The sequence below is a fragment of the Oryzias latipes genome, chromosome 12 (assembly GCF_002234675.1).
Source record: "Oryzias latipes chromosome 12, ASM223467v1".
NCBI lineage: Eukaryota > Metazoa > Chordata > Actinopteri > Beloniformes > Adrianichthyidae > Oryzias > Oryzias latipes.
In genome coordinates, this window is record NC_019870.2 from 15,965,052 (window position 1) to 15,974,670 (window position 9,619).

Consider the following 9,619-nt stretch of genomic DNA (forward strand, 5'->3'; position numbering starts at 1 on the left):
AATGACATTTAATGCTTTTACTGAAAATAACAAAATTTTATAATAATAAAAAAGGATTTATTCAAGTTATAAAATGTGAATTGAGTGAATAAATGCGTCTTCAATCGTTTGAGACTCAAGGCTGATCAGTTCTTTTTGTAGCACATCATGTGTGCAATGTAACACAAATGGTCTGTAGCAACAACAGAGCAGCAGTGGCAAAAATATCTTCTTTAGAGTTGATTCTTAGTGTTTTCATTAGCATGTACTAAGAAAATAAATAGAGTAAACATACATGAAGGTTATATCAAATGTTTCAGCGATTTATTTCACCTGCCTCCCCTGACTGCTCATTCCTGCACGTAACTGAGGGCCTTCTCACAATACATCAGTTGACCTCTGTCCCCTGACAGGCCTTCTTCAGGAGGGTTGATTGTTTGTTGTCCCTGGCTCCATTCTTAAACTTCTTTCCCTGTCAGTGCCCAAGCACTGGTAACATGCATGTTAATACAGTAGGGGGCAGCATCTACTCTAATAGTTCCTGCCAGACACTTCACGGTTTGTGTATGCACCGTTAACTCAAAAAACGACCCTACATGCTTAAGGTCTACCCTCTCACGTTCTTCAGGATTTGCGCTCATCACCTCACCGCTATCCCATCCTTGAGTCCAAGGGCCAGTGTGCAAGGAAAGCCAGGAGGGTCAGCAACAGAGCAATCACAGCTAACAAAACAGCCTTACTTTAATTTAAACTGGTGTAATTTTGGTTCTGGGGCCACATTTAACCCATATGATCCCAAGTGGGCCAGACAAGTAACATAAAAGCAAAAAACTGTTTTTTTTTTTTTTTTTTTTGGTAGCCTAATCACTTATTATTACACATTCATTGACAGAGACCAATGGATCTCAAATAAAATGCATTTCACTTAAAAAAAAAGGGTTTATTCAATTTTATACAGACTGAATATTTTACATCTCGCACTAAAGCAATCCCAATAATAAAATCAAGAGGGCCTACGAGGGTCGACCTCTTGGCCTCTGCACCACTGATGCCACAAACACGCTATGCTCAGTTTGTGAGGCTTTTAGATTCCATTTTACAAGATTATTTATACTACAAGTCCTTTATGAATATCTATAACCCCTGGACTTATGGTCATATATTGCATTGACCCATAGACTATTGTCTATTTTGTCTTAATTGTCTCAAAGTCAGTCTATATATGTTGCATCTTCACACTGTCTTGTGCTGTTTCTCGGTGCACTTATTTGTTTAGGTGTTGTAATGATGTCCTACACTTTGCTTATAGATATATAATAGCTTAAATCCTTAATTGTCACGTTTTAAATCAAGATGTCATTGTAATTTGTTTATCTCTATGTTTAGATCTGTGTCTGTCTGTACTGCATCTGCTATCTGATTGAAAGGACAAAAAATAGTTTTTCAATTTGACCTTGAATACAGAAAAACACTGTTTGAGTGGTAAACTTTCTCTGTTTAGCATTAAAACTGATTTCAAAGTTAACACAGCTCGTAAAGACCTTCATAAAATCCATTCTTTGAACAATAAATGAGAGAACTTCCTGTCTGTGTGAGCAAACAAACAATGCTTCATGATCAGACGTCAAAAACATCAACACAAATACATTTACATTTTTCACACATCGCTGCACTGACAGGAAGTCAGTCTGTTTCAGAATTTGTCACCACTTTTTGCTCCTATCAAGCTGAGACTGTCATTCCCTCTCATGTGAGAACATTATTTTGTTTTACAACGCTTTACCAACAAAATACTTTTGAAAGAAATATAACTCCTCAGTTCCTGCTCAGGTCTGCACACCTGTACTTCATCTTTACTCTCTTCTTGAAAGTTATTCATGAAGATCACAGCCTTAGAAGTGCTCGATTATCACGGATGATACAACAGCTGGAGTGACATGAATTATAAACATAACCTTATGCCTCATTGACTTTTATTAACCTTTTGTGTTTCTCCTGCCTTCTCCTGCCTCCTGCAAGGGGCACTAGAGAGGGAAAACAAATAACTAGGTCAGGAAGGACAGACCTGTCAGGTATTACCGGAGAAAGTTTCCACTGACAAGTAGCTGAAGGTGGCTGATCCACCTCCCCCAAACTCCAAAGCTAAAATCACCTTCACTGATGACTAGAGTTGATGTCCCATATCAAATCACAGTTAGCTTTTTCAAGCTATAATTGTATTTTGTTTTCTATACATTTTAACTGGTTCTTTTCCTTAAGTTTCAGCTGCAGAGTGGCTGCTACTGGTCTGTCTGCAGTCACGTCATCCAACATTTGTCTGTTTTGAAACTCTTATCTCGCTCCTTTCGGTGTACGGCCTGCTTTCCCTTTGTGTCACCCTGTCTCGGGGCTCTTCCCTGATTCCGCCTCCTAACAAAACAAGCATACAAGCCTCAAGTGAATACCTGCAACGTGAGAACAGACTTTCATTAGACACAAAAAGATGGCAAAACGAGGAGGAAACAAATGAGAAGTGAAAGATTCTTGAAATGAGAAAAAAGTATGAAAGCGCTTCCCCTGCTTTATATTTATTTGCTTTTCTTTTCATATATCTAAAGTTATGATCACATTTTATGAAACGTGCAGCCCTATAAAGTTTCTTTCCAACCATCTTTTGATTCACTGTAAAAGTGTTCTCATTGGTTCATCATTTTTTAATGCTATTTTTAGTAAAAATCTAAGAATTTTTGTTGTTTCCTAGAACATGGTTTCTGCAGAGTGGCAGGAGTTTACTAGAAATTTGCTTGAGTTGTGGACCCTTTGCGCTACTGCTTAGCTATGTAATAATAGGGGGCCCCAAGTCTGGGTACCCCTGTGCTGGTCCCCAGCCCGGATAAAATTGTTGTGTCAGGAAGGGCATCTGGTGTTAAAATCTCTGCCAAACAACCAGTACAAATCAGTGAAAGCAAGTGGTGCAACAAAAATGGCGAGTAATATTGAAGTTTTCCAGCCATAGTTTTGAGCCAGATGCCAGCTTAGATGAGAAATGAAGACATACATAGATCTAGTCATCTACAACTGGCCGCATCAGAAGGTATTGGAGCAAAGAGCTTGTAGGTCAACATCACACCAAGATTTTTCCAACAGCATTATTTTCATCTGCTTCTGATTCCCAAGAATTTGAATGAAGAAAAAATCAGAAATTCTGATTCTCATCACAGGCCCTGGTTCAAATTCTAGCTGGGACCTGTCCGTGTGAATTCTCCACCTTCTCTCCCACAGTCCAAAAACATACTTCATAGGCTAAATGGTGAACCTAAATTGTCCCTAGGTCATATTGAGTTTGTTTTGTTGTGTGGCAGTTTACTGGCAACCTGTTAACTGCGATGGCAGTGATTTGTACACTGAGCCTGGAGAAAGGGTATTTGGAACAAGGGTGGGTTTGCATCTTATTTTTGATTTTAATTTTTTGTAATTGTTTTTAACTTTTGTTGGAAAAAGAAGAAGAGGGAGGAAGAGAGAGGGATGTTAAAGAGGGGGTGGTGGTGGTAAGGGCGCAAAAGAAAGGGGGGGAAAAGTGGGTTTTAGGAAATATGAGGATGTTTTGTTAAAAGGATGGGATCATAAAGACAAAAAACATCTGGAAGTTTATAATCATTACTGTCAGGCGTAAATGTCAGTCAAAAAGAGGCGGAGCCTGTCCACACACACACTCAATTGTAATAAACATACCTGTTGGCTCCAAAAATCTTCACAAAACATGTCAACATGTACACATTACAAATACAGTTCACACGCACACACTTATACATACAAACCAACACATGTAAAGCATTTCATTCTGTCATGCACGCTATTTGTGTAATGGTGAGCTGACACCTGTGCCAGAGTGAGTGTTTATGTTCTGCTGGGGTGGATAATGGAATGTAAGAAAAGAGGGAGAGTTCCCGGTCATCCCCACACAAAGACCCCCACATGAGCAGCAGTGGTAGCCAGGACTTTCAGACACCCCCACGGTATAGTAGATAGAGGAAATCCACCTGCTAGGCAATCATATCTGCCACCCAGACCAGGGCCTGCAGGATCGCCACAGGGGCCCCCACCCCAACCCCTGGCACAGGCTAGGGCCCTCCACCAGGGATGGGGTAAGGGCTAGAATATCAGAGGTCCCACCTTCCTGGTATAATATATTTGTTGTTTCTAAGCTATTCTAGGCTGTTTCTAAGATATTTTCAAGTCTTTTGGCAAGATTGTTTGTCTGAAAAAAAACCCACACACACCAAAAAAGCATACTTATTTATTTTTATTGAAAGGGCAGGGCAGAAAAGTATGGTTGACAAGCTGGAAGAGCAATATCATTTTGCAGAGGTTGCGCTTTGAGGCACAAATGACACATATCCTGATTTGCTGGTTAGACTGGTAGGGCTGGAGCAAAGCAAAATAGGTGTGGTGAGACACAAAACACAGAAACAGGTGTGTAGAGAGGCAGTAGAAAGAGAGGAAACGACGTACAATTATTTAGGGATACGGCTAAAGCCTGGAAATGAGCAAGCAACGTGAGTCAGTCCCTTCACCAGCTGTTTTATTTCTTTAAAAAGTACAGAAGTATTGTGTTGGAAAACACATTTATAAAACCCAGTTTTTCTATCTTTTTGTAAACAGACCCAGCAGACAACAGAGAGGAGAAAAAAGGGATGGGTGATGAACCAAATATTGAGCTCTTTGTTAAGGTAAGAGATAAACATATATTTGTCCCTTGTTAAAACAAAGGAAATAATGTTTATTTTAAAGATTTTAGTTGCAGAAACACATTTTAGTGCACTACTTTGGTACGGTCATTACTTGCAATCATTATACAAATACATGAAAAATTTTCCTTTACCTTCTTTGCAGTGAGTTTTTCTTTTTTTTTCTTTCTCTAAAAAAACCCTCCTGAAAACAGATAAAGATTTTTTTATGTCTTTGGCTTTGTTCATACTTTATCTTTCTGGATTCAAAATTCTCTGACTCATATTTAATACTACACAGCATGGAAGGGAATTTTATTTTTAATGACAATTTCTTGCCAAAAGTAAACCAAAGGTTTTAATTTCGTACGCTGCTGCTTGAGACCTGTCAAAGCCGAGCAGGCTGCTCAAGAATGTCTGCGTGGGTGTTCAAGATTTTTATCACTCATCAGAGATTGCCATTTTAAAGGAAATCACTTTATCACAATTTGAGTTCCTTTATGAATATTTTCCCTCAAAGTGTTTGGAATGTGATGTATTTGTCTGACAGGCAAGTCTTGATGCTGAAAGTGTGGGGAACTGTCCTTTCTGCCAGAGGCTCTTCATGATTTTGTGGTTGAAGAGGGCAGAGTTTGTTCTCACCACTGTAGACATGAAGAGGTGAGTCTGCTGATTTGCTTTCACTATAAGCCAACTTTGCTGCCACGTTTGAGGTTTTAGTCCTGGTTTTTCTGGTTATTGTTCTTGTGTTTTGTTAAGCTCCTGTTTTGCCTCTTTTGTGCTTTCTTTTTAAAAAATTTTATTTTGAAATTCATTTCTTGGCTATATTGACTTCACATCCTGTACGTCCTGTCCCTAGGAATAGTATGTCTTTCAGTTAATTTATTGAACTTTTATTATATTTCCCCAAACTTGCTGCCTATATGTGTATATATGTGTGTACAACACTCGTGACAATGGTGAAAATCCTCACACGCCAACTTTCAGGGTCACATCACAGCTCAGACATGCCAACATCTAAGCCCATAACCTGCTGACATTTGTTTTTGCTCAGCAAGTTCTTGGACCTAACGGGGGAGAAAAAAATCATATGCACACCGCTGTGCCATTTTTGTCTGTAAGAGAAATCATTTTTTTGGTGTCTATACAAGAATGCCTCTGTCACCAACTCCTCACCTTTAAGATAAAAAGCAAACAAATTTCAGAACATACTTGTGAATCACAACAGTCAACAGAAATCATTTATGCCCAATTTAAATGTCTAAGTTAATCTCTTTTTAATGTGAATGTAAAAAAGATTTTCCATCAACTTTTCTCTTCCCTGCTAAATTCAAAGACTGAAACAAGTTGAGTTTCGGAATTGAACTGGAAAATAACTTCCACATTTTTGTTTTAAACAGGATGCATCAGGCATCTCTAAGTTCATTAACAAAAAACACGCTCACTAAAATTGTAGAGAAAGGTGGCTAGAGGATGTTTTGACATACCGGTACTCTAATGCTTTGTGCTCGTTTGAAGCTGGTTTACAGCTCCATTGTTGTTAGTCATCTTGGCAGGACATGGGTGAATGGATTAAAGGCCAGAACAAACCAGCCGGTGGTTTTTGGGGCATGGCCAGTAGGGCTGTACTAGAACGCAGGTTTCAACTGCCACTTGTCAATCAAGGGAACACACCACCACATTTGAAAATGTAATCTTACCTATAGCATAAAGTGATGGTACTAATTCAATTCAATTCAATTCAATTCAATTCAATTTGATTCAATTCAATTCAATTCAATTCAATTCAATTCAATTCAATTCAATTTTATTTGTATAGCCCAAATTCACAACAACAGTAGTCTCGATGGGCTTCGAACATTTTTCCTCACTACGATTCTGACTTAAAATAAATCCTAATTATTGAAGTGAAAAATATTTTGCAACCAAGCTGTTCGTGCACTTTTTTGGTTTTAAATTTGCACCATTTCACCTTATGCTACGTTTACACAGGGCATTTGATGCACACTAAAAGTGCGTTCTTGAATGCTCGTTTAGCTTATGGTGTCTACACCGGGCGAACAGGGAAGGGCTTCTTCTTCCTTTTCTTATTCTACTGTTTACTAGTGCATTTCCACCATCTACAGTTGGAAGAGGCTTGGTGCAAAATGTTGAAGCGTTGTAAATCTTGTGAATCTTTCACCAGGCTTTTGCTTTTAAAGCTCTATTCCCATGTCTGAAAGACTAGGTTTTTCATAATTCCAGCTGGACAAAAACCGCAATAATTAAATTCTCTTCCATGATCAATTTTCAAATGGTTGGCACTTCAGTGAATTAAAGGGGATACGATCCATACGTCACAACCAAATCTGAGACCCAGATCGATCAAAGTTCGACCCGGTTTAACTTTTTACACGTGTTAAATGGTCACGTGTTTGTAAGTAGACCCTGAAAACAGTTGTAGATAGTTGCATAGAGATAAGTGAATGCAAGAGTTTTAAACATGGAAGCCCAAAACACGCATGCACATGTGTAAACACAGACCTTTCGTTGAAAATGAGCGCTTGAATACACATTGCTGAGGTGTGAATGTAGTCTCAGATGTGAAGACCTTCTTTCCTGCACAAACATGCACTTATTATCACCTTTAATTTTATACAGAGGATATGATAGGGTGATATATGACAAGTTTATCATTTTGCCTGTTGAGTGAAATGCACAGCACCACAATTGATGAAACAAGGAAATGCAACTCTGGAATGGGTAATTTCTAGTGATTTTTTTTCACAAACGACAAATCCTTTTTTGATCAATATTCTTGCAGGGCTCCTGAAGTGCTAAAAGCTCTTGCTCCAGGATCCCAGCCTCCTTTCCTCATCTTCAATGGTGAAGTCAAAACAGACACTAACAAGATCGAAGAATTCCTGGAGGAGAAACTGGCCCCACCACGGTGAGCAAATGGTGAGCAAAGATAACAGGTCAACCATACGCTTCAATACTTATGTTCGCCAAAACAGGTATCCAAAACTGTGCTGTACCTACAAAGAATCAAATTTGGCTGGAGAGGACATATTCCGCAAATTTTCAGCCTACATTAAGAATCCCAATCCTGGGCTAAATATCAGTGAGTTCCTTTTGTAAGAATTTCTTTACATTGTTTGATCTCCTGATATCAGAGATTGTGATCGTTTTGCTCTCTCCTGCTGTCCAGTGCTAGAGAAGCAGTTTCTTTCAACTCTGGTGAAGCTGAACATGTACCTTGAGACGCCTCTTCCTCATGAGCTGGAGCGTAATCCGGATGCAAATGAGTCTTCACGCTTGTATCTGGATGGTAACGCCTTCACCCTGGCAGACTGTAACCTGCTTCCAAAACTCAACATTGTAAAGGTGAAAACAACAGCTTCTTTTCTAAAAACAAAAACAAAAAAGGGTTATCTCTGAAGATCTAAATATTGTAATTGCTAAAAATTCAGAGCCCATAAAGCTTATTGCTCCTGATGTTGATCAGATTTTTTTTCCCTCAGGTGGTGTGCAAAAAGTACCGTAATTTTGACATTCCTACAGAACTGAAAGGTCTGACACGGTACCTGGACAATGCCTACAAACAGGATGAGTTTCGCCACACCTGCCCACAAGACGAAGAGATTCTTCTTGCCTACAAATCTGTTGCCAAGTATCTGACCAGTTAGAAACATGCATGTGAAAAAGCGAATATACGAAAAATAGGAAAGAACAGCAACATCCTAAAATGGCAAATTTGGCATGCTTGTGTAATAATTAAAAAGTTGAGTGGAAAAATGTTTACAACTGCATATATTTTCAACTGATTTTTTGAAATGCTGAACTGTCTATATTGGTCCTATACCACCTGTTATATTAAAACAAAATCTTTTTCAGACCAGAAAAGAAGAAAAATGTGTACAAAACTTAATTCCTCTTGAAAAATTAATGTGTATAAGATATATAGAAAATGGGTTTTAATTCATGTCAGTATTTTTGTCCTAACCCTTACATTCATTTAATTTAGTTTTTCAGTGGGATTTGTCTGTGTCACAGCTTTGAGAAACTTCCAATTTAAGTTTTCTGTCAGGTTTCTACATGATAGACCCGGAGGGGGGGGGATCACGTGAAAATAAATGACTGCATTATTAAAAGCAATAAAGGATTCCCACGGAAGCAGTTTTGTGCTCTGGATACTGTCAACAGTCAACAGAAATTGACTGTTACAATTACGAGATCTATATGAACTCAAATGACATCCACTTTGCTTTTTATTTAGTCACTCTATTTTTTTGCAATCAGAACAACTTAATCTATTCTATAACAAATGTCCACATGGATTAGGGGTGGGTTATTTTATTTGTTAAGTCAGATACTTAGGCTCTAATCAATCCCTATGGTCAAAATTCTGCAGTTCTTTCACACCAAACTGTCTCATCCATGTCTTATAAACGTTCCTATGTGCACTGGTGCATTGATCTTTTGGGACGGAAAGTAACATTTCCAAATTGTTTCCTCAAAGTTGGGAGGATATTAAATGTTGGTTAACATTAAAAGTTGAAATAAGACCACAGAAACCACAGGAAGTGGAATTCACGAATGGGCTTTGACATGGTGCAAATAAGACATGCTTTTTCTCTTGAGCTCAGTTATTGTATGTATATCTTGATCACCCTGTAAAAAATATGAGATGTTTAATTGAGATTAGGTTTGCTAATTTAGTTGATGTTTTGCTTTGCTGTGGATTGTGTTTTAGTGAATTTATATATTTTAAAAGGTCCAGTCTTTTACTTGGTCCTCTTTAAATGTAATTTTTTGGATTTCCTAAGAGTATTTTTTCTGGCTATTAAACGTTTTTTCTTTTCAGTAGAAACGTGTGCTCTTGTGTCTTTTACTGCTTAGTCCCAATCACATTTGACTCTTTAAGAGGGCACTATCTGGTGGACGTTATTCTA

The 9,619-nt window shown here is 38.3% G+C and overlaps 1 protein-coding gene across 1 annotated transcript; it reads left to right on the forward strand.

Annotated features, from left to right (window-relative positions):
* Positions 1–4,413: 4,413 nt before the first annotated feature.
* Positions 4,414–9,533, forward strand: LOC101172747 (chloride intracellular channel protein 4). Its single transcript, XM_020707756.2, has 7 exons — positions 4,414–4,514; positions 4,621–4,688; positions 5,236–5,345; positions 7,489–7,614; positions 7,682–7,788; positions 7,876–8,051; positions 8,189–9,533. Exons 1-7 carry the CDS (start codon positions 4,502–4,504, stop codon positions 8,351–8,353), a joined length of 765 nt encoding a protein of 254 aa, XP_020563415.2. The 5' UTR covers positions 4,414–4,501; the 3' UTR covers positions 8,354–9,533.
* Positions 9,534–9,619: the final 86 nt, after the last annotated feature.

Excerpts from the sequence above, each read along its gene's own strand:
- LOC101172747 (XM_020707756.2), top strand. Across the intron at positions 5,346-7,488 it reads ACCACTGTAGACATGAAGAG|GGCTCCTGAAGTGCTAAAAG; the intron begins GTGAGTCTGCTG and ends ATATTCTTGCAG. Across the intron at positions 7,615-7,681 it reads GAGAAACTGGCCCCACCACG|GTATCCAAAACTGTGCTGTA; the intron begins GTGAGCAAATGG and ends TCGCCAAAACAG.